General features: G+C 41.8%; 2 protein-coding genes across 6 annotated transcripts in view; one reads left to right on the top strand and one right to left on the bottom strand.

Annotated features, from left to right (window-relative positions):
- LOC136580407 (uncharacterized) overlaps window positions 1-24,990 on the bottom strand; it is an 83,302-nt gene extending 58,312 nt beyond the window's left edge. Inside the window, exon 1 of the mRNA XM_066580962.1 lies at window positions 24,868-24,990. The gene's annotated coding sequence lies outside the window, so the exon portion shown is untranslated. The remainder of the gene's footprint in view (window positions 1-24,867) is intronic.
- The window catches only part of LOC136580408 (uncharacterized), a 66,132-nt gene continuing 52,638 nt past the window's right edge, over window positions 12,484-25,977 (top strand). The window contains exons 1-2 of one of the 5 annotated variants that reach the window (XM_066580964.1): window positions 12,484-12,581; window positions 12,930-12,989. Coding sequence is in view for 1 of the 5 variants with exons in the window: in XM_066580963.1 (XP_066437060.1) it covers window positions 23,886-23,940 (55 nt within the window). In the remaining 4 variants the exon portion in view is untranslated. The other 4 variants (XM_066580965.1, XM_066580966.1, XM_066580967.1 and 1 more) reach the window with 4 other exon arrangements.

Raw genomic sequence — 25,977 nt, 5'->3', positions numbered from 1 at the left:
TACTCCCTGCGGCCCCACAAAAAATATTGAGAGATGGGCTGTTCGAGAAAACTGTTGGTGTTTGGTCTCGCCCATCCTCTCCCACGATGTTGTCTTTGCCCTCTGTTGATCCGAGATGGTAATGCTCTATTAGCGATCAATCTTGACCCTTCAGTGTCAGAGGGTTCTATATCGGATGAGCTTGGGTCAGTCTCCGAGGGTGTTATTGTTTGAGAGAAGACGCGATTCTCTCGAAAGTCATGTAAATCTCAACACAACAAAACAAATCAACGTATGGGTGGTACACTAAAGATTGGCATCCGAGATAATGATATAATGGATAAAGATAATGCCAACCGATACGATTCTCTTTTGATCAAGCTGTCGTGTTATCATGCAAAAAATGCACAATATAATAATTGCCGGAGGGGTAAATGGTTCCCTCACAGTAAGAGCTCGTCTCTAATACATGATGCCAATTGTGATTATGTAGAAAGAAGAGAGCCCAATGGCAATGGAGGATAGACACGAGTCACTAATGTGTGTAAGGCCCACTCGGTGCTGCTAGGATGGGGTCGCGCACATATTTTAACTAATCATACGGCTTGAGATGCGAATCACTGAACCGTGACTTAGGCCTTCTATGTATGAAAATCAGACCTTCTCCTAATGTATGATTTTAACCTTTGACGTGTTTCTCCATGAGTGTCACGGATCAGCAGGAAGTTTGTATAAGTAGGGGAATAAACATAGTGTATTTCCCAAGGTCGATGAGGCTATAAATAATCTGTACTATGCGGAACTGACTCTTATGTGTGCTCGCGGGTGGGGTAGGGAGGGGATATATATTGCACTGTCCAGAGTGATCATTCCCGATTGTGGGTCAATGTAGTAGCATGACCACTCAGATAAAGACGTGTATAGCACTCCTTATAACTTATACTGATTTAAAACGACCTAATAAAACTAATCCACCACAAGTACATTGCCCAGAAATCAAAATATTTGAGGAACTCGATTTTGAGTAAGCTTAAAGAACTGCACCCTAAAAAAACTCTTCCAAATAATATGACCCCGTCTGAATTCAGGGCACTAAAAGGGCTAGAAGAGAACGATAAAAACGTAATAAAAATGTCCGACAAAGGAGGCAATATTGTAATCTTGGACAGCAAACAATATGTAAATATGTGCAACACTATCCTACAAGATAAGGACACATATAAAATTTTAAGAGGTAATCCGACAAGTTCCTTTCTACAAACCATGAAAACTCTCCTCACTGAGGGCAGAAGATGTGGGTGTATCAACAATGATTTTCATACATAGAAGGCCTAAGTCACGGTTCAGTGATTGGCATCTCAAGCCGTACGATTAGTTAAAATATGTGCGGAACCCCATCCTAGCAGCACCGAGGGGGCCTTACACACATTAGTGACTCGTGTCTATCCTCCATTGCCATTGGGCTCTCTTCTTTCTACATGATCCCAATTGGCATCATGTATTAGAGACGAGCTCTTACTGTGAGGGAACCATTTACCCCTCCGGCAATTATTATATTGTGCATTTTTTGCATGATAACATGACGGCTTGATCAAAAGAGAATCGTATCGGTTGGCATTATCTTTATCTATTATATCATTGTCTCGGAAGCCAATCTTTAGTGTACCACCCATATGTTGATTTGTTTTGTTGTGTGGTATGTCAGGTGTGCCTTATAGGGGTTCATGTTTTTTAACAATTATTAATAAACGTTATATTTTATTTAGTCTAAACTGTGAAGGACTGTTATTCCTTTTACTCATCATTCTGCCCCCTGCGTGGGGTAAAGTGAAAGCATGAATGACAAATGTATCAATTTTTGTACCCTAATAAAACCCGTTGAAACTAAAAATGTGTTATATGGATGAATAAAGCTGGAAAAGTCTTCAAAAACATTGTTAGGGAACTAATACAAAAGATAATGTGGACAGCACTCCGCAATATAGAGTATAAATAGCCTGGTTAAAGGCTGATGGAATTGGAAAGAACAAAAGAATAAAGGGACTTACCCGATGCCCAGTGGGGCTCCACTTGGGGAACACTCCACTAGCACCCTATAGTCCCGGTCTGCTTCTCAATAAGTGGTGAACCTCTGAAGCCTGTCTGTATCCTGTCCATCCAGGAGAGCCGCTTGAGAAATGTATGTCAACTTCACATGAAGTGGCTTAATAACAAGCATGCCAAAACAAAAATAAATAAAAAATTCTCTGTGCTCATTTAAAAAATAAATTAATTAATTAAAAAAAGATCTATTTGTAGAGATGAGCGAGTATACTCGCTAAGGCACTACTCGCTCGAGTAATGTGCCTTAGCCGAGTATCTCCCCGCTCGTCCATAAAGATTCGGGGGCCGCCGCAGCTGACAGGTGAGTTGCGGTGGGGAGCGGGGCAGAGCGGGCGGGAGAGAGGGAGAGAAAGATCTCCCCTCCATTCCTCCCCGCTCTCCCCCGCAGCTCCCCGCCCCGCGGCGGCACCCGAATCTTTCGGGACGAGCGGGGAGATACTCGGCTAAGGCACATTACTCGAGCGAGTAGTGCCTTAGCGAGTATACTCGCTCATCCCTTTCTATTTGTTATTTTCGGTGGTCACCTTGCGGTGCCAGTTTAAACGAGCGCAGAGCAACTTTTTTGTTTTTTGTTGTGGCATAATTGTTAAAGACCTGGGTGTACATCAATCCACAATGGGACAAATCGACAGATGAAGAAAATTTAGGATCATTGCTACTCTCCATAGGAGTGAGCATACAATTAAGATGGACTCCAATGGACACTACAAAGGGCAATCATGAAAGAGGTAAAGAAGCTTGAGACGAAAGGTAACTCTACAGCCATTCACTTCATAGCAATTACCTTACTGGCAAAAAACAAAACCTCTTTAATGAATATTCATGTATAATGTGGCCACAATTCTGCATCTAAACATCACCAGCTTGGGACTTAGACTAAAAAGGAGAGGTAAAAGTGGGAAAAAAAGGGTAAAATCATCAGACCAAAAATCAATAAACTAAGGACATTCCCATATGAAAAAATGCCAGAGGTCAGCATTTAGCTGGTAACATCTGTGGCAGGCCAACATGGGGGTTTTACGCATTTTATGTAATCGGATAAGGGTACAATTAATTAATAATATATAGTTGTATCAACTTATTGTTAATAGACTTTCCAGTGTGAATCAAACAGGTCTAGCCATTCCTCTGATGACATTGTGAGAATATGAGATTTACATCTATCGTATATAGATAATGGTTTATAATTAGAGATGAGCGAGTATACTCGCTAAGGCACATTACTCGAGCGAGTAGTGCCTTAGCCGAGTATCTTCCCGCTCGTCTCTAAAGATTTGGGGACCAGCGCGGGTGACAGGTGAGTTGCGGCGGGGAGCGGGGGGGAGAGAGAGCTCTCCCCTCCGTTCCTCCCCACTCACCCCCGCCGCTCCCCGCCCCCCGCCGGCCCCCGAATTTTTAGAGACGAGCGGGGAGATACTCGGCTAAGGCACTACTAGCTCGAGTAATGTGCCTTAGCGAGTATACTCGCTCATCTCTATTTATAACTAACTTTGGCTTATGTGGCATAGTTGAAATTACCTAAATTGTTGGTGTTGAGGTATTTGCAAAGTCTCATGTAGCTGAGTAAGACAGAAGTACATTATCTTCATATATGTTCCAAGCACAGCCCGGTATCTAAAGTCTTGCATTAATTGTAAGGAGGGTAGAGTGGAATTGTTTCATAATGGGAGATTTGATATTGTGTCCATAAATTGTTGAATAGCATTAACGGTGCGTCAGACAGAGACAGATTGGTAATAGAGTAGACAGTTTAGTAAATTCAGGGGGGTCCAGAAAGCTAAATAAACTCTTATCTATCAGCATTCCAGCCAAATAATGGTCTGCAATAGGTAATTCCTCATCCAGAAACCAAGGTTGTACATTACGCAACTGGCCTTTCAAAAAGTAAAGCCAGAAGACCAAGAGAGCTATTCCTGCCTCGTCTTTAGGTCTTTGTTGGGTGGATAATTTCAATTTGGAGGGGGATGAGCCCCAAATAGATGTAATAATGAGAGTTTAATGATTGAAAAATTATTAATGGAACTTTTACTGGCATATGTTGCAAAGTACATAAACATTTAGGTTGTATTACCATTTTAATCAAATTTATACGGCCCGCTACTGAGAGAGGTAATTTAGACCATAATTTAAATTTCATTTTAATTAGTTCTTGTAGTGGAATAATGGTCTTAGCAATTGAATTTTCATGGTCATGTACAATGTTTATACCAAGTTCTGAAAAATAAAGAGACAACCGACAGGCCACATCTGAAAACAAAAGGGTCAATAAGTGGATTTTGAGCTGTGTACGGCCTCATGCCCGCGGCCGGGTCAGATTCCGACTGAAATATTGCCACAGAATCAGACCCCTGCGCCCCCCAGAGACCCTATACTCACCTCTGGATCCGCCACGAGTGTCTCACCCGGCGAGCAGATGTGCATGTGCAGTGCAGCACATGACACGCCATTGCTGGGTTGTGACACTGATTCTCGCGGAAGTATCGTGGGATGGACGTCTTCCATTGACTGCAATGGAAGCCGTCCGTGTGATTTTCCACACAGAATAGAACATACTGCGATTCTCCCCCGCGAGTGGAAAATCACAGTTGATTTCCGCTCGCGGACAGGGGAGAATCATTTAACACAGGATGTCTATGGACGGAAATTGCTGCGGAATTCGCGGTGGGTGTCTGACTGTGAATTCTGCAGTGATAATCCATCTGTGGGCATTCAGCAACATAGCCAAATAGCCAGTGCTTCTATAGCCATAGAGAATAAAGCAGGAGATAAAGCACAACCCTGTCGGATGACACATGAAAGAGGCCAATTAGTTCATGAAATATATACATATAAGATAATATTAGCTGTTGGGGATTTATACATAATTTTGATCAATTTCAAAAATTGGGGGCAAAATCCAAAATGATGTAAACTGGCTTCTAAAAAATTCCATTCTAGTAAATCAAAGGCTTTCACTGTATCTCAAGATGCTAAAGCCCAAGGTATATTATATGATCTGCCAAGTTGAATGGTTGCTTGAACTCTACCGATATTTATTGTAGTAGATTTCCTAGACATAATGTTACGATCCTGTGGGTAAACTAAGAACGGGGCCCACACGATCGTACTCAAAGAGAGAAGGATGCATGCACACAGGTTGCACCAGGGTCACACGGGTTTCAAGCAACTGACCCTGTGCTACAAGGGGGTTGACAGTGGCCCTACTTAAGCGGGGACATTGCCCCAATAAGAACAGCCCAGCGGTCTTCGGATCTGGGCCCTAGCTGATCCTAGGAGTCACGCACCAGAACAGGACGCATTCAAATGCCACATGACAGGGACTGAACAACAGGACACACAGAGCCAGAATACACAGCATACAGCAGCCAAAATGCAACCGCTAGTAACATATGATAAGCTGAATATAAATACTAGGTATTAGTTGACATTTTGTACAAAACATGAAAGCTAGTAGGCCAACTTCACGGCTTCTGGTTATACTGCTAGTCCCTACACTAACCAGGAGTCCAGCAGAACCGGACACAGTTCACACAGCAAGCTGCAACAAGACAGGACACAGATCGCAGGTCACACAGCAAGCTTACACAAAACTGACAGAATTTAAATGAACAAACGGACATGAACCAGCAATCCACAGCTCACACAGCAAGCTTGCAACAGGAACAGGACAGATACATCCAAACAGTACAAGACCAGCTTCAGACTGACAAGAGCTGGGTTTATATGTGCTGAAGGCTAAAGGGAATTGGCTGCTGGATATTACCACACCCAGCCAGCTCAATTAGCCCTCAACCACCTGTAGCTGTGTTGCTAGAAAGCTTAGAACTACAGATCCCAGCAGCACACCTAACACATAAAGCCTGTTTGATCAGTATGAATGATAGAATGAATGACTTGATTCAGTCTAGTGGCTAATACTTTTGTTAGGATTTTGTAATCAACATTAAACAGTGATATTGGACGATATGAATCACCTTCTGTGGGTTCCTTACCAGGCTTTAATAATACTATGACAGCTTCGTAGAAAGAGGATGGGAGGGAGTTCTCCAAATGGGCCTGCTGCAGTGTATCCTGTAATATTGGAGAAAGCTCCTCCAAGTATCTCTGGTAGATCTTTATAGGAAGGCCATCAGGTCCAGGAGATTTATTTAATGCCACATCTGTGATGACCTCCAATTTAAGAGGGCCATCCAAAAAGGCTAATTGTTCAGTGGAAAGGGTTGCAAATGTGAAATCCTCTAAGTAAGCAAGGGAATCTGATATTCATTTGGCGCTTTAGGAATTGTGTAAAGATTAACATAGTAATCTCTAAAGTGGGTAATGATAGACAGTGCCTCTGTAAAGGTGCATTTACACACACAGATGATCACTGAAAATTAGTCAGAAACTGACAATTTTAAGTGATCCTTTTGCATAGGTACAAATGGGTTAATCAGCCCTTGAGTACAACATTTGCATGTATTTAGAGAACAGCGGATGGTCTGTTCTCTAAATACATCACTATTGTTCTCCAGCAGGACAGAAGCTGTTAAAGAATGTTATCAGCGTTGTCTGTGGAGAACTCAGGGTGCGGTCCCTCTTATCAGGGACGAGGATTTCATGCTGACCCAAATCTTTTCGTCCGACTAGTAAGTTACTCGGAAAAAGCGGTGCTCGAGTGCAAAAACACCCGAAAAGAGTACCTTCGCTCATCTCTAGCAATAATCATTGTGTGTAAAAGCCACCTAAGTTCCTGACAATGCTGTATACATCGTTAGCAATAGGGAAAAACCTACTGAGTGTGTGCTGCATTGTGAACAAATGCTACTGAAAGTGTGGTCTGATATAAAGCACACTTAAAGTTACCAATATTTCCATAGAGGTGGTCGTCTACAGCCTTACAGGACAGTTTTCACACTTTTGATATGTACAAATTAAACCTGAGTTAAAGAATATAACAAATAGAGATGAGCGAGCATACTCGTCCGAGCTTGATACTCGTTCGAGTATTAGGGCTCCCACCCACTAGCGTTTTTTTTCACTGCGAAATTCGCACGTTTTTTTTTTTCTACAGGGGGTCTATGGGACTTGTATTGTTAAAATCGCGATCGCGCAAAATCGCGATTTACCGCGAAATCGCGATTTTGCGCAATCGCGATTTTAGCTTTACAACTCCCATAGCCCAAAGACCCCTGCAGAAAAAAAAAAAACGCTGCGAATTTCGCAGTAAAAAAACGCTAGTGGGTGGGAGCCCTTAGGGTGTTCGAGATGCTCGTTACTCGAGACGAGTACCACGTGATGTTCGAGTTACTTTCATTTTCTTCCCTGAGAAATTTGCGCGCTTTTCTGGCCAATAGAAAGACAGGGAAGGCATTACAACTCCCCCCTGCGACGTTCAAGCCCTATACCACCCCCCTGCAGAGAGTGGCTGGCGAGATTAGGTGTCACCCGAGTATTAAAATCTGCCCGCCCGCGGCTCGCCACAGATGCATTCTGACATAGTTCAGGGAAAGTGCTGTTGATGCCGGAGCTGCTATAGGGAGAGCGTTAGGAGTTATTTTAGGCTTCAAGAACCCCAACGGTCCTTCTTAGGCCATAGAAATCGCAGATCGCACCTATCTGCGATCTGCGATTCCTGTTCTCTTCTCTATATGCGCTCAATGGGGCCGGCGGCAGCAGCGCCGACCCCATTGAGAACATAGAGAAGAACGATGTTTGCCCATTGAATTCAATGGAGCCGGCAATACAGCAGGTTCCACTGAAAGCAATGGGCTGCCGGCGATCGCGGGATGAATTGTCGGGAAGGGCTTAAATATATAAGCCCTTCCCTGCAATTCATCCAGAAATGTGTTGCAATAAAAATATATACCGGCGTATAAGGCGACGGGGCGTATAAGACGACCCCCCAACTGTCACCTTATACGTCGGGAATACAGCGGAGCAAAGAATAAAAATCATTACTCACCTCCCCCGGCGTTCTGCGGCGCTGCTGCAGGATGTCGCTCCCTCCTGGTCCCTGGCAGAGCATTGCTTTCTGGACGCAGGGCTTGAAATCCCCGCCTCCAGAAAGCTACTGTGATTAGCTAAGACACGCCGTCAGCCAATCACAGCCATTCAATGACATCATTGTCATTGGCTGTGATTGGCTGAAGGCACGTGTGTTTTCTGGAGGCGGGGATTTCAAGCCCTGCGTCCAGAAAGCAATGCTCTGCCGGGGACCAGGAGGGAGCGTCAGCCTGCAGCAGCGCTGCAGAACGCCGGGGGAAGTGAGTAATGATTTTTATTCTTTGCTCAGCTGTATTCCCGGCGTATAAGGTGACAGTTGGGGGGTCGTCTTATACCCCGTATATACGGTATATATTTTTATTTTTACACATTTCTGGATGGATTGCAGGGAAGGGCTTATATATTTAAGCCCTTCCCGACAATTCATCCCGCGCACGCCGGCAGCCCATTGCTTTCAGTGGAACCTGCTGTATTGCCGGCTCCATTGAATTCAATGGGCTAACATCGTTCTTCTCTGCCACAGCTGTTACAGCTGTGGCAGAGGAGAACGATCTTTATGCTGACAGTGCGGGGGGGGGGGGCCACTCTTGCCGCTATTGTGGCTTAATAGTGGGACCTGGGAACTTGAGATGCAGCCCAACATGTAGCCCCTCGCCTGCCCTATCCGTTGCTGTGTCGTTCCCATCACTTTCTTGAATTGCCCAGATTTTCACAAATGAAAACCCTAGCGAGCATCGGCGATATACAAAAATGCTCGGGTCGCCCATTGACTTCAATGGGGTTCGTTACTCGAAACGAACCCTCGAGCATCGCGAAAATTTCGGCCCGAGTAACGAGCACCCGAGCATTTTGGTGCTCGCTCATCTCTAATAACAAATCATATTGTACCGCCATAACTGTACGTTTTCTTACAGTAGACTCTTGACACCTTGTCAAAATGTCACTCAGCACTTTACACTCACAAATGACCCGCATGCCATTTTGCATCAAATAATATTTTTCTCTTAGAAATGATTTGAAAGTTTGTTTGTGATCAGCCAGACACAAGCAGGGTCCTATATGAGTAATGTTTCCTAGAAATACAAATTGAAGATTTGCAGAGGTCATATATGCTTTTTATGACCTGTCTGCGATGTGGCTGTTCTTAACAGATAAATTGCAGCTCTGAAGGCTCCTGCACGCTGATGAGAGCGACATCATGCCATCTGATATTTATTGCTCGTGCAAACCTTCTAAAAAGCCCTGGATGTAAAGCGGCTTCATGTGAAAACAGCCTCACATCACTGCGGGGAATCCCTTCATCCCATTGCTTTCAATGGGGCAGCAGCATCGTCGGACCCATTAAAAGCAATGGGAGATCATTGCGATTTTCTGCCGCTGCTGTCACAGTGTTCAGTGATGAGGAGACTCCTCGCAGGGATAAGGGAATCCTCTGCCACAGCTGTCACAGTGGCGGCAGGAGACAGTAATATTTTCCTTATGTTTTCAATTGGGCCGGCACTGCTCTCGCTGGCCCCATTGATAACAAAATTAAACCCCTAGATGTGACAACATCCAGTGGTTTCACATCCAAGAAATCCTCTGCTGCAGCTGTCACAGCTGTAGCAGGGATCACAATCCTCTCCCACTGCTTTTAATGGGTCTGGAGCTGCTGTCGCCGGCCCATTGAAAACAATGGGCGATACCGCTAAAAGAATGGACATGCTGCGATTTTGTTTTCACGCAGCATCGCAAGTGTGAAAACATTACAAATGAGAATGAAACCAGTGAAATTCATTGGTTTCATAATCATGCATGTTCAGTAGGGTGGCCTTTATTTTTCAACTTTCTAAAAGTTTGACTTCCACCCCCATATCTCGTACCAATCAACAACAAAAAAAACGAGCTGTGCAAAAGTTTAGCTCAATTGAGCAACTGCTAGGTTACCCTCATCAAACATGAAGTTTTGAATTTTCGCCGGAAATTAATTTTTTCAGATACATTTTTTTTGTAGCTATTTTATTTATAATCACTTGTAAGCACTAGCAATAGAAATTAATGCGAGTTTTTATTAATTTAATTAGCATTGCTATTGCTAAGTTAAGCCGGCTCTACAACTGATTTAACATACAATTATGCATTGCGTGAATTATGTTATGTGATTTGCATGCAGTACTTTTCCTGCGTTAAAAGTAACGTTGCTATTAATGGCGGAAATGGAATAAAAACTGCCAGGAAAAAAAGAACTTATAAAGAAATGGAACAACATTTTGCTACTCATCAGCTTGCTACGTCAAAAATTGAAGTTTTTGAAGGGTGAAAAATCACTGATAAAATTGAGTTTACACATTAAGGGCTTATTCAAACAAGCGTGTATCTGTCAGGTTTTCACACCTGGGCCGATATACGCTGCCCCTTTCTGCAAAATGAAGACGTGGGGCGGGTGAGAGCTAGTGCACTGAGCTCCCGTCCCTCACCACTGTTTGCAATGGGAGGGGCAGAACTTGGCTTTGCCCCTGTCCCACCCTCCCATTGCAAACAGTGGCGAGGGGCGGAGAGGGGGCGGGAGCTCAGTGCACTAGCTCCGGTCCCGTCCCGCCTCTTCCCCCTGCAGAGAGGGGCGTGAAAACCCAACCGATATACGCCCTGTCTGAATAAGCCCTAATGGCGATTGCAGAAGTTTCGGGCATGATACTAAAAACCTGGTAACAAATTGCACTTCTTATCAACACCTTATAAAACAATTTAGAGAAGCGAGACACACTAAAATTCAGCACAAATGTAACCTAAGCGACTGGCAAGATTTACTGTTAACACTGGGATGGGAAGCTGCTCTCAGCACTCACAGGTGTTGAAAAAGGTTGATAGACTGGCAATAGTAGTAACCTTTCAAGGCAAGGAGTATTTATTGGGAGTCCATGAAATCCTAACATCTTCAGGAGAAGAGCAAGCCACGGCTGTTTTTTAAACAATTGCTTGGGTTGCCTGGATGTGTCAACAGAAATTTTTCTAAGAAACAGTCGAGATAGGGAAGAGTATACCGCTTTTAAATGGAATTAATCATTGCGTAATGCGTATGCTATATTCCAACCTCAAGGCGTTTGAGGGTCGCCTAGCAGTTGTCCCATTGACCTCAAGTTTTGCACAACTCAGTTTTTTGTTGATTGGAACAGGATTAGGGGGTGGGAGCAGCAAAAGTTGAACTTTCGGAAAATTACCTATAGCCAAGGGCCACTCTAATGTCCACTCACTCTCGCAGTGCGAAAAAAAAAAAAAGCCAGATTCTCACCAGTGTGAAGGCCCTCCGAAAGAGTCATGGGACAGGAAGTTGCACACATTTTTTAGTTGTGCAACGCTTCTGAGGCTTGATCTCCCGAGACACTTGTTGACATGTGACCTTAGCCTGAACGTCCAGGGTGATTGGAGTTCATTTGATGTATATAACTTCACGGAATATAGAAAACCGAGAGGACCAGAAATCTGGTTCTAAATAGCAAATTTAAAAGTAGTAGCATCTTTAAAAAATAGGGATTAAAAACCATGAAAAATTAATGTATGGTCATATCCTACAAGGCGATATGAAGATGGCAGCAGGCTAGGCGACATTGCATTTAATGATTGTCAATGGGGTTGCATTGCAGCCTGCGACTTAATGTGACTTCAACATGACAGTAGCAAAATCCAAATCGGTTGTATTTTCCGCCATAGACATCAGTGTAAATCACATGTGATTGCGATTTGCATGTGACTTGTCTGCGATGTGGCTGTTTTTAACACAGAAATTGCAGCTCTGAAAAAGTCATGGGAAAGCAAATTGCACACATTTTTTTGTTACTTGTTGACGTGTCGCCCTAACCTGAACGTCCAGGGTGAATGGAGTTCATTTTGATCAAATATATGTACATTTACAAGTGTTCATTATCAAAATTGTACGTGTTACTTGTAGGCATTTAGCCTCTAGACCTGGGATTGCCCAAATGTGCTGAGGTGGCAGGGTGCTATTGGGCTTTATAGCCTGGGATAAAATGGTAAGCATGGGATTAAAAATTATATTTTGGGATGCTTACCCTTTAAGACTTGTGCAGCATCACTATAGGTGGAATCTTGGGGGGTTATTGGTATTTAAAGAGAATGCTAGAAGGGGAGCAACCCTTTCCAACTGGAGGTACTTGCAGCAGCTCTTGTCTGACTTCAGTGTCCTGCTGAACACCATCCAAGAAAGCAGACTGAAGACACAGCCTGGCTTCAGTCTTTACTGGGTGAAGTGTCCTGCCCTTCTGCAACTGTGCCTGATCCACCTCAGCAGTATTTGGTGTGGCAGTTCAGCCTTGGGGCAGGTTCAGGGTCACTGATCAAAGTTCATCATAAGCAGAGGTGTGGTCTCTGTTAGGAAGTGAGGCTCCCAGTTCTACTATTTCAAAAATTCAGTCTGCAGTTGTAAAGCCTCCTCTCGAGCCTGCTATGGCTTTGTTCCAGCCTTCGAAGACACATACTTTCATATCCACAGAGCCCAAGGAAAGGAGACAGATAAACAAGTATGTTGACATTTCGTCATTGGTTTCCATTGAGTTGGCAGCCATTGATAAGGAGCACTGATTCAAATATGGGTCTGAGAGAAAACGAAAGGTATCAAAAACAATTGATTTTGTGCAAGCATTCTTAGGTTTAGGATAAGTATATATTTATATATCTGGATACCATATTTACTGCTTAACAAACTCATGGTGGCACTGCCTGGTGATAGTTTGATAAAGAGTTTAGGAGGCATCTATTGCACAGGCCAGAAATCAGGTGGGATTCGAAGGCCACTGACTTTTGGTTGTGTCTCATGATGTCGCAACAGCCCTTTCTGTCAGTCACCCCCTCCCCCTCTCTATCTGCAGGAATGTTGAAGGCAGCAGAGCATTGCAGCACATTGGAGCATGCTGACATCTTGTAATACGGTAATATGGTTACTCGTTATTTGAATGATTTTCTTTTTATCGACCCAAACAGTTCATCAAAAATGGCATTTCTTGCTTGATTATTTTTGTTACTTCAAAGAGAAATTTGGTGTCTCCTTGTCAGCAGAAAAACATTGAGGTCACCCACTCCCGCTTTGGCTTTCTTTCGTATAGAGATTGATTCTGTTGCAATGGTCTTCTGCTTACCTGAGGGTAAGCTGCAAAAATTGAAGGACAAAATGGAAGTGTTTTTCTTAGCCAGATAGGTTCTGTTACGTGAGTTACAATTCAAGCAGGGGCATTTGTTTTTTGCCATAGGCAGAATATTTTTTTGATGCCCTTTGTTAACTATTGTTGGCATATCTGTACCATTCCATCATGTTAGAGTTACCAGGGTCATGAAAGCATGATTTACAGATTTGGCAAGTTTTTATTTGTGACTACAGTGGGCATGTCTGTTGACAAGAAAAGCAGACTTGTGCTTGTGGGCTGGTGTACAAATCTGACTTTGTTGAAAATTTTTCCAAAATTTTTCTTATAGCTGCAGCTGTTGAACTGTGGGGCAATAAGGTGTCAAACAAGTTAGCTATTCAGGTGACTAATCATCAAACTTCTGCCTCTAAGCTACAATGTGGTCTGCTTGTCTGAATTCAGAGTACCCTTGTTTAGCAGCCATTATCTTAGCATTCTTCAGCGCCTTAACAGTGTCACAACTGGCTTCCCCAAACAGATCTCGCCTCATGGGGGCTGTTTTTTAGGATGCAGTTTTAATTAAAGGATTGTTTTTTGCATATATCGCTCCCAAACCAATTAAAAAAAAAAAACTCTGTTGGGAGTTTCTTGACCTCCTTAAAGGGCTAGCTTGTCAGGTTGAGTGTTACTTATCTCTTTACATATTTGAAACGCCATAATTCAATTCCTGTGGCATGAGGAAGGTACTCTCTTACTTGTTTTCAATTTGTGTCAGCGTTTAGGTATGCATTAGAACATGCTGGACTCCCTGCTAGTGAATTTGGTACTCATTCATTTAGGCTTGGGGCAGCTACCATCACTAGTGAAACAGGTTTATCCAACAAGGAAATACATTAAGTAGGCCTCTGGTATTCAAACTATATCAGAGGTTACATCACATCTGACCTTTTTCTTCACTAATTTCCATTTTTCATTCAGGTGTTTCTCCAACTATGTGGATCCTTAGAAATTCCTTTTTCTTTTAAGAGGAGCTTACGGCTGCATTCTGTCTTGATAGTCGTTCGCTTGGTTACAAAGTGGCGGATGTTTGCATGCAGGGTCACGAGGCTTTGCTCATAATGGTTGACATCAGCAGGCACCATGAAGTCACCACAGTTTTGGAGATTTACCTATGAGGTAATCATTTATACCATTTTTGGCTCGACAAGCTAATATCCATTAGCTTCATATGACGTGAAGCTTTGCTTCATTTTCCTCACAGATGATAGTCTGGTCAGAGATTATCTCCTCGGTAGTTTGGCTAAGGGCAAGGAACTTTAATGACATTGAGCAGGGTCACCATCTTCAAGACACCGGGGTGTCCTGCTTTGTGAGAGTCAGGGGTGGAGTAGAGCTTAGACACAGAATGTTGGAGAGGGGCAATATATGCCTGCTGCTTCCAGATGGAGTTCATCTTATGATTATAGTGATGTATATCAGGTATTCAGGATGGCATTGACAGGAACCTATTTCTGTTCATTGAGGGTGAAAGTGCCATGTTGTAAGGACACACAACCTCCTTGATGGTGGCTTGTTATGTCTTTTGTGGTCCAGGATCCATATGCTGATTTCATAAATACAGACTTTTTGCCTTTTTTTTCATTTTTAATGTTATTAAAGTTCACTTAAAGTTCATGAGAAAACATTTAGTAAAGTTAAAATAATTCATTTAAGCATTTAGTAAAGCTGTGACTGACCCCTGAGTCAATCCACAAAGGTAATTAAGAAGCTTATGTCTGTATTAATTTATTGTATTATGATTATTTTGCCAGTGATTCCATGTATTCTTGTCTTGTTGGCTCGTAAGTGTCTAGACGCTAAGTCTGGGATTGCCCAAATGTGCAGAGGTGGCAAAGCACTATGCAGTTTTACAGCCTGTGGTAAAATGGGAAGGATGTGGTTGAAAATTATATTTTGAGACGTTTGCCCCTTTAATCCCTTAACCCCTTGAGTGGCGGGTTTCCTACCACCCTGTCGTGCCCACCAGGGCAGGTTTTTTAAAATGGTCTAATCATTGAATTTCAACTAATTTTGCAGTTGCGTCTCAAGAGCCATAACTTTTTCATTTTTCCATTGACATGGCCATGTGAGGACTTGTTTTTTGTGGGACAAGTTGTGATTTTTTTAAACAGGGGGGAGGAAAAAAAGAAATGGGGAAAAAAGAAAAAAAGGGGCCATGTCATTAAGGGGTTAAATAATGTATTAACTTCCTTCTCTGGGTCATTACGACGCATGGATACCACATGTGTGATTGTATTTTTGATTTTTTACAAAGTAAAGGGAGACAAGTGTTTTTATTATTTTTTTATAATTTTTTTACTTTTTTTAATTTAAAAATTTTTTTTTTTTTTGTCCCTTTAGGGGACTTCCACAGGGACCCATCAGGACCCCTGATCACATTCCGGGGGTCCGATGGTGAGAGCCCTTTACATGCTGCAGTGACAGCCCTTTACATGCTGCAGTCACATAGACTGCAGCATGTAAAGGGTTAACACAGCAGAGATCGGAGGTTTTCTCTGATCTCTGCTGTAAGAGCAGGTACCTAGCTGTCCTCTGACAGCTAACAATCAGCTCTCCCTGCCACAGAGACCATCGGCTTGCTTCTGACAAGCCGATGGTCTCTATGGCAACCTATAAACAAACCAGTGCAGGAGTTTGCCGACATAGCGGCAATATCTTCTACTGGTTTTTCAAAGCCCTTGCTTTGTTCTCTGTGGGTCTGTGCAGGCAGAGCACACTGTCACAGCCTGTGGCATTGTGCTCTGCTGCTCCCATAGTGATACATAGCCCGGAAATCTTCCGGGCTGTATCGCTATGAGCAGTGGAGCTCGTCCTGGAAAATTTCCGGGCTTGCCACTCAAGGGGTTAACACAACAGTAAAAGTAAACAATTTTATCCTGTGGATGGCCTGCACCATCCCACAGTGGGAACCGGCTGTGACTGATAGCCAAGTGTATGTACCCCCAAAATGCTACCAGTAAAAACCCTAGTTTGTCACCAAATGACAAGCTCTCACAGAGTTCCATCTATAGAAAAATAAAAAAGTTATGGGACTTTGAATGCAACAATGTAAAATAAAATGATTTATTATGCAATAGTGGAAAAACCTAAAGGAAAATTATAACTTTGATATTGTCGTAATCGTACCGGCCCACAGAAAAAATGTATCATCTAATGTATGCTGCATGATTAATGCTGTAAAAAAATTATTAAAAAAACAATGTCACAATTAAAAATTTCTCTCCCTGCCCTCCAATTTTTTTTATAAAAGCAACTTTTACAATACATAATTTATATATACAAAAAATGGTACCCAAAGAAACTACAAAAGCAAGCCCTAATATGGCCATGTTGATGGATAAATCAAAATATTATGACTTTTGAAAAATGAGAATCCCCCAAAAATTGTTGCGTCCTTTGCACCAAAATATGCTGTGAGTGAGACTTACGCAGCATCACCATGGATGGAGTTCTGGGGGAAGCTATTGGTACATGAAGGGGTTATCCAACTTAATTTTTTTTATAAACAGGTTCCCCATGGGCAAACAAACCTATACTGAACTCACTTGGGTTCCTGCAGCTCCCACGCCGCAGCTTCTCCCATACCACAGCTTCGGGTTCTTCCCTGTAACGCTGTGTTAACAGACTGCAGTCAACCTGTGTACGGGACGTCAACAGCTAATCACAGGCCTGATCATTCAAGTGCTGAGATTGGCTGTTGCAGCCTGTGACGTCCTGTAAAGAGGTTGCCGCAGTCTCTAAACACACCGCCACAGGGGAGACCTGGACTTGACAGCATGGGAGCTGCGGCAACCCAGGTGAGGTAGGTAAAGGCTTGTTTAATATATGGAAAAAAATGAGGCTATTGCACTGATATCACCCTCTCCCGTGTATATCCAGCTGGACAACCCATTAAAGAGGGGGCTGGAAAAGAGGCATTCCTTTCTAACTGGAGAACTTTACATCTTCCCTCTCTTTCATATGTTGTGTTGTTTTTGCTGTGTTCCTTGTTTTAATGTCACAGCTACTGCTTTGTTACGTCTTTTATGGTATAGGACCCACATGCCCATTTTGTGTGTGCTGGTATTTGGGTCCTTGCCTCCTTTTTCATTCTAAATATTGCTCAAGTTCATTTAAAGTTCATGGCACAATGTTTCATAAAGTTAAAATAATTCATTTATGGATTTAATAAAGCTATGGCTGACCTCTGAGTCAACATGCAAAGCTAATTAACAAGTTTGTGTCTGTCTTCATTTATTGTTTTACGATTAATTTACCGCTGCACTCCATGAACTTTTGTTTTTAATCTTTAGACACCTAAAACATAATAAAATTCAGAAATAGCATATCAAAATATGGTTGTACCCCATTACTAAGAATATAGAAAGATCTTAAGAAAAAAACAAAAGGAAGAACGAAAAAGGGGCATTACTTGGTGCAACAACTTAAATAACTCAACTTATTCCGCAGCGCTTTCAGGTAATTATTATTTATTACCCCCTACCGAGCTGGGTTCTCATTTTACTGACCTCGGAAGGATGAAAGGCTGAGTCAACCTTGAGCCGGCTACCTAAACCAAGCGGGGATTGAACTTGCAACCTTCAGGCATAGGCGAGAGCTTACGCTCTGTGCCATGCGAGGCTCTATTGTACAACTTTGAGAAAACTGAAGCAAAAGCAATGTGTAGTTACTGCATGCACTTTACAAAGTTGTGCAAAATATAAGCACAACCATATAGAATTGCTTCAGAAAGATGTATCAAAACAATGGTCAGTCTTAAGTCAGAGTGGCAAGCCTTTGTATTGGTTCACCATGAGAGTGTTTCCTAGAACTCCAAATCGGGTATACAATGATAATAGAGGAAAGCCAGCCAGAATAGTTGCTGCTCCTAGAGAAACTGCCAACCACGTTGCTCAGTATAGTTTAAATTTAGCATAATTTATGTATTAGGCATTACAAAAAATTTTTATTTTTATCACCCATGTAGGTGGTATGCGTCTTCCTCAACCTAAGGTTTTCTACCAGAGAAAAATAAGGGGTGAGAGAGGGAAGCCCTGTTGAGTACCCTTAGAAATTGTAAATTAAGGGCAAATGTACATAGATGAAAAAACCTATTGCCGAATATAATGACCAAATCATGGATTCAACGGGACTAAAGAAATCAAATTTCCCTCTATTTCTCCAATATTTAATAGGGAAATAGAATGAAAATTAGTTGGGGAAGTGGCTTCTTTGGGAGGTTTAGGTGAAGTGACTACAAGAGCCTCTAGCCTTATTGAACATCTTCACTAGTTAAGAGGCCAGGAGGGAAGAGTATTTTTAATAAAAGCCATTAACGAAGCCATCTGTGCCTGGAGACTTGAGAGGTTTTACCATTTTGATGGCTTCCAGAACTCCAGACATAGAGATGGGTGTAGAAAGAGTGGCTAATTGGTTTGGTGATAGGCACAGGAGATTAATGTTCTGGAGATAAACTGACATTTTTTTCCAGTTGGTGTTGATGAGTATTTGCATCTTCTTTCAAATTATAAAGGGGGGAATAATATTAGGCAAATGCATTAGCAGTTTCCTGAAGATGGGTTATTTTATGTCCATCAAGGCCTAAAAGATATCTAATCCTTGCCTTAGATTTAAGACTTTTAAGTCGTTTGGCCATTAGTGCCCTCGTACGATTATCATGTGCGTGAAATTGCATATTAAATTTTTGAAAATGACATTATGTTTTCCTAGTAAAAAACTCTGAAGCTTGTCCCGCAACCTAAATATCTCTTAGCTTTTTTTGAGGTGTAGGATTAAACTTATTTAGGGAGTCGATGTAATTAGTTTGAGAGGTCAGAGAACTTAGTCCCTTCTCTCTCTTTTTTTTAGCCCTAGAACAATATTTTACAAATACATCTCTCATATAGCGTTTATGTGTATTCCATACTGAAAAGACCTTAGAAAGTGATGAAGAGTTAATGGTACAAAAATGTTTCTAATTCAGTTTTCAAGTTAGATTTGTATTCTGGGTGGGAAAAACTTTATTCATTCAGTCTCCAAGGGAAGGAAGGAGAATTATGGAGTGTACTCTTGTTTTATAAGGACATTGTCCCAGTCAATAATGTTAAGGGGGTCTCCGAGCTAATCAAAATATGACTTTCTCTAGTTTAGTATTTTTGTGGGCCTCCAACAAAACACCCTATTGAACTTCTTATGTCTCCCCAACCTGCATCTTTTGTATTCCATCAGGTTGTGAATCCTGAAAGGAGACAAGTTAGAGATTGTATAGCTTTTGTAAAGTAGACTACATTCATAGCCACCTTTGGAGTCCAAATCTTAAAGGGGTTACCCACTTTCTTATGCTTTGCTATGTTACTAATATACCTTTGGTGTACCTGCCCTCTCCCCACTGGTTATCATACTTCATTTCTCATCCATTCAACATCGTGCCTTGGGGGAAGGTCACCTGATGCACATATCCATACCTCAATGGCGCTCCTTCGGATCCTTCTCTATATGTTCAATGCATGCACAGTAGCGGCAGTGCTTATAGTAAAGCAGAGCTTTTACTACAGAACACGCTGCTTCTGCTGCATATGTAAATCATTTATATGATGAAATACTGCCTTGTATGTTCTGCAAAATGAGTTTTATGTGCTATTGCCAGGAGAGAAACATTCTGTCGACAAAACCAATTACCAGACTTCAGCTGTAAAACAAAATCTCCTATTGGTTAACAATAATAGAAATTGTCCGGTCAGTCAGCATGCATTGGCTACAGGATGATAAGTAGGTGGGATGCAAAGAAGTATACTACCCCCTGCTTTACCGGTGCTCGGTTCAAGGAAAGTCTTTGGAAAGATATGCGTATAGGTGGTTATGGTGACATGGGTAGACTTGGTGCATTCTCAATACTAGCTACCCCATACTGTTAATTTGTAATGCCCAATTCTTCACAGCTGGGACTGTATCTGAAAACATCATCTAGTATACATATGCTGAATAAGAGATTCAGGAAATAAGCATAGTTATCGAATGGATGGGAGTATGCATTTTGATATATTGATGTGTGTATCAAATGACTCCTACTCAGGGCATGATATTGCATGAATAAGAAGTGATGCATGACAAATAGAGAGAGGGTGGGCACAGGCACAGGAGATCTGATGAAGGCAGCAGAATTCTAAGTAAAGGCATATTAGTCATATTTACAACTTTACATCTCATGTTTATATGTATATATTTATAGCAAAGTGTAAGAAACTGGCCAACCCCTTTAACCCTATCAAAATGCTTCAGCCTGACCAGAAGAGGGCCCTACACATAAAGCATCCCAGAAATATTGATGAACTGAAACACATGTCTAGGGAGGAATAGTTCAAAATTCCTCCTTAATGCTATTCAAATCTTATTTGCTGTTACAGGAAACATTTGGTAGCAGCATAACAAATTGATGAATAGCACTGATTAATAGCAATTGACTAATTGACTAGTATTTACAAAGCAATGCATAGAGAGGAAGCCAGCACAGCTACACCACCTTTTTCTAAATTATGCTGCACATCATTACTTACTAAGTGAATGGCGATTTTATTAGTTAACTTTGGGCATGTATCCAGAAGCATACAGGCTAGGATTACAAGGGCTATCCAACCTTCTAAAATTGATAGCCTATCCACAGGATAGGCCATCAATATCTGATCAGTGAGGATCCGCCACTGCAGCTTGTTTAATCAGTTAATCTGTAGGTATCCCATGTGGCAGACTCCCACTGACCAGGTATTGATGGCCTCTGCTTAAGATAAGTCATCAATTTTTTAGGGTAAGATAACCCCTTTAAGGACTCATTGTGCATCTGAAGCATGTTTGTTTTTTGCTGCAACCTGGTTCTGTGTTGGCTTTTAATGCTTTCCAAATAAAGGTTTGATTACGTGATTCTTCCTGGCGCTGTGCAAGATTTTTTGATGGTATGCAGCAAATATTTTAACAGCAAAATGTAAGGATGGTATGGACTATATAGTACAAATTGTTCTATACCTATGAAATGTTTCTAGAAAGCTGACCATAAATACTGTAAAAGAATTAGTAAAAAATATCTACATTCAAGTTTGTACAAGAGTCAGAGAGAAAGCAAGACAAAAAAAATCGGTTCAGCATTAGGATAGCAAAAAGGCTGGCAGCCAAGTTCTAGCAGTTATCATCTTGCATAGTCATATGAAAGACATATATCTGTCCAGTTCAGCCTATTACCTGCCAATGTTGATCCAGAGAAATGCAAAAAAAGCAAAACAATGAGGTAGAAGCCAATTTTTCCCATTTAAGGGAAAAAAATTCCTTCCCCACTCCAATCTGGAAATCAGAATAATCCCTGGATCAACAACCCTTCTAAAGTAATCGCTAACTATAACATGTAATATTGTATCTCTCAACGAAGGTGGCAAGGCTCCTCTTACACTCTTTTATTGAATTTGCCATCACCACATCCTCAGACAGGGAGTTCCATAGTCTCACTGCTCTTACAGTAAAGAACCCCCTTCTATGTTGATGCAGAAACCTTATTTCTTCTAGATGTAGAGAGCGAACCCTTGTTACAGTCACAGTCCTGGGTGTAAATAGATGATGGGAGAGATCTCTCTATTGTCCTATAATATATCTATACATAGTTATTAGGTCGCCCCTCAGCTGTCTATTTTCTAAACTAAATAATCCCAATTTTGATAACCTCTCTGGGTAGTGAAGTCCGCCCATCCCATTTATTACTTTAGTTGACCGCCTTTGTACCTGCTCAAGCTCTGATATGTCCTTCTTGAGTACCGGTGCCCCAAACTATGCATATTCTATGTGTGGTCTGACTGCTGACTTGTAAAGTGGAAGAACAATGTTCTCGTCATGTGCCCCTAGACTTCTTTTGATGTGCCCTATAATCCTATTTGCCTTGGCAGCAGCTGCCTGACACTAGTTGTTCCCGCTTAAAGTTAACTAAAATCCCCAAGTCCTTTTCCAAGTCAGTTTTGCCCAGTGGTTTCCCATGTAGTGTGTAATGGTGACATGTATTTCCTCTGCCCATGTACATAACCTTACATTTATGAGTTTTAAACTTAATTTGCCACTTTTCTGCCCAAGCTCCCAACTTATCCAAATCCACTTGCAAATTCCTTGTGTCTTCTCTTGTGTTAATTATTTTACATAATTTGGTGTCATCTATAAATATTACTATTTTACTGCGCAATCCGTTTTCCAGGTCATTAATAAATATATGAAAAAGAATAGGGCCAAGTACTTCCCCCTGTGGTACCCCACTAGTAACGGTGACCCAATCACAGTATATACCATTAATAACCACACTCTGCTTTCTATCACTGACCAGTTACTTTCCCACTTACACACATTCTCACCCAGACCAAGCATTCTCATATTATATGCCAACCTTTTATGCAGCACAGTATCAAATGCTTTGAAAAAGTCCAGATATACAAGATCCGATGACTCTCCCCAGTCCAGTCTAGAATTTACCTCCTCATAGAAGCTGATCAGATTGGTTTGACAAGAGTGATCTCTCATAAACCCACGCTAATGTAGAGCTATACAGAGTTTTCCTTGAAGTACTCCAGGATAGCATCTCTTAGAAACCCTTCAAACATTTTACCCACAATTGAAGTTAGACTTACAGGCCTGTAGTTTCCAGGTTCTGTTGGCCCCACAATGTGTGAAAGGTGCTTAAAGTAATGAATCTGTGCCCAGCTTCCTTTTTATTAATGGCTTTGATTGAGCAATCTAATACTTAAGCTCATTAAGAAAAAACATTAACCTTTCTATAATAACTACAAAGTTGACTCACCACTTGCAGCAGCTAGCGTGTCCTACCTCTGCCAGGGTCTCCTTGCCACAGTGTGCCCTCCTTTGTGTTTGCTTGGTAGTCACATGGCTGTGCTTTAGATTTCTTATTCTCTGTTTCCACATGATACTTGCCAATGATCTATTTTAGATTTTTCTATATATTCTGGCTTAGGACCCCCTTTCCCCCTTAGATACTTGCCTAACCATAGAAGCTGTTGTGTTCCCAGGCTCTCCTTTCTTTTCTTCCAAAATATATAGTTATAACTAATAATTCTGCCAGGAGATGACAAGAATAGTGTCAATGCACCAACCTGAAGTGAGGAACTTTCACTTGCTAACTAGAACTTGTAACATACGAGCAGCAATGCCTACCTTATGATGTACTATGCTAGAAGATATATTTTCTTGCTCTCATGACCAAGAGAAGTCACTGCCAAAATATTTGATAGAGGGCATGGATTTTGGACTCCTTGAACTACTGGCTGAAAGCCAAGCTACTGGAAAGAGTCCAGTGTATATGTACAATGTGTACATAGGTGATTCTTCAAAGTAAGGTACCTAGGTAGTTACCAAATAGAACATGAGGATAAATGCAGAAACTTCTTTGAGGCGGGATTAAGATTCCTTCCTCCTAATAGCCAACTCTTGTAATAAGCAATTAGTCTTCTAGTTTGACAGCATAGACTGGTTTTGCCTGTTGCAAAACGTGACAAACATAAAAGATCAAGACGGATAATTAAAAAGCATGAGAGAGAGACAACAGCTGGAAGTGTAATAAGCACGATATCTGTGCAAATATAAATTCTATTAGTATTTCTACTTTGGGATTGCTACAGCTATTCAGAAGAGATGCCGGAAGGAGAAATCATTGAGTTTTTGACCATTTCATTGGCCAGGATATCTGGTAAGTTCATTTGGATGATGTAATATCTACTATAAGTAATACAAACAACTCTTAGACATAAAAAGGAATAAGTAACATTGTGCAAAATTGTCGAAATGTTATATATACATGGACTGCTCACACTCCTTTGTTCGCCGTTCGTTTTTTATGGCCTTTCGTAAAGCTTGCATCTCCGACTTGTACATGAAAAAGTTAACCTACACGCTCATTAGAAATCAATTTCAGCTCTATTCTAATTTAGCTATGTGTGCACACCGTAAAGGCAAGACTTAGACAATTGATAGAAAACTAGACTGATCTCAAAATTCTTAAACTAAAACAAAAAAAAAAGTTGGAAGGACTTTTGAAAAGTCTATAAAAAGTTTATATGTCTCCGTGTACTTTATTTAAGTCACTTGTAACTCATGCAGAACTTGCCAAGAAAAAACAAGCAGTAGGTAATATTTCTTAGGGTGGTTTTATAGCTGTCAGGGGTTTCGCTTTCTTGCTCCATTCGGGGAGCAGGAAAGGAGAACCCTCATGGCTGAATGGCTCCGTCTTAGGATGGATCCAAAAAGCGCTAAACAGACCCCATTGACTATTATGGGGTCCAGTTGTTTTCCACTCAGATGTCCGGTTTTTAGCTGGAAGAAAAAACGCTTTTTCTTCCGGTATTTTGTGCCAGGGTCTGCGCCGGAACCTCCGACCGGACGTTCGAACCCAATTTTGAAACCACCCTTACTGAACATACCTTAAACATCACCAGACACAAGTAAGACATACAGTAGGTTTAGGCCCTGTTTATATATAAGTGACACTACAAGAAAGCACCTTCAGAAACTAAATCTAATAATAATAATGACATACTTTTAAATTAACCTATAGAATGCAATTTTTGCAAAACAGATATTAAAAATGTTAGAAATGAAAAGAGAAGGTCCAGCTCACCTATTTCTGTACTCCAGGATGCATGGAGGAGGTACGGGCAGCACTGTACTATGGAGCATACATGTCAGGAGACTCTAGCATCCACTACTTGAGGAATAAAATATCTTCTTCATGCTTTCTTCACACATAGGGGCGGGTTCACTAATACAGTCTGAGGCCAGTTTCACAAAAGTGTATTACAGGTACATTTATAACCAATCACAGAAGATGGCCATTACTTACTGACTGAGGAGTGCATATAGATGCATCCTCCTCTCACCATGCAGGTAGCTGACTACCAAATGGAGGAGCCAATAACACCTGTGCAGGACACCGATAGAACACCCACTCACACTGCCTCCTGATAATGAGGGGGGTGGATGCTTGGTGTACACTCCCACACATAGTGGATACAGGGTGCCAGACCATTCTGATATATGTAGTTCACCATGCAGACCAGCAACCTACTAATGACGCCATGATAATTCGGCGGGTTGCCCTGCATTTCCATCAGTGAACCACATTGGTACTGCCACCCTGGGCTCCCCCTGGAGTCTTAATGCCACACTGCATGTGAATGATAGATAATAAATGCAAGGCATTGGTTGAATGTTGGCCAAGATACATGAGCCCACTAACCACTTCACTGTTCCTTGCGTTGTAGTGGCCAACATTTAACCAATACCTTGCATTTATTATCTATCATTCACATGCAGTGTGGCATTAAGACTCCAGGGGGAGCCTAGGGTGGCAGTACCAATGTGGTTCACTGATGGAAATGCAGGGCAACCCGCCGAATTATCGTGGCATCATTAATAGGTTGCTGGTCTGCATGGTGAACTACATATATCAGAATGGTCTGGCACCCTGTACCCACTATGTGTGGGAGTGTACGCCAAGCAGCCACCCCCCTCTATATCAAGAGGCAGTGTGAGTTGCTGTCTTATCGGTGTCCTGCACAGGTGTTATTGGTCCCTCCATTTGGTAGTCAGCTACCTGCATGGTCAGAGGATGCATCTATATGCACTCCTTACTCAGTAAATAACGGCCATTTTCTGTGATTGTTTTTAATTTTTTATTTCCCCTTCTGTGATGCACTGGTACATTTATACATCCGTAATACGGACGAGT

This window comes from Eleutherodactylus coqui, chromosome 10 (genome assembly GCF_035609145.1).
Source record: "Eleutherodactylus coqui strain aEleCoq1 chromosome 10, aEleCoq1.hap1, whole genome shotgun sequence".
In the NCBI taxonomy this organism is placed as follows: domain Eukaryota; kingdom Metazoa; phylum Chordata; class Amphibia; order Anura; family Eleutherodactylidae; genus Eleutherodactylus; species Eleutherodactylus coqui.
This window is presented reverse-complemented; position numbering and strand designations above follow the sequence as displayed.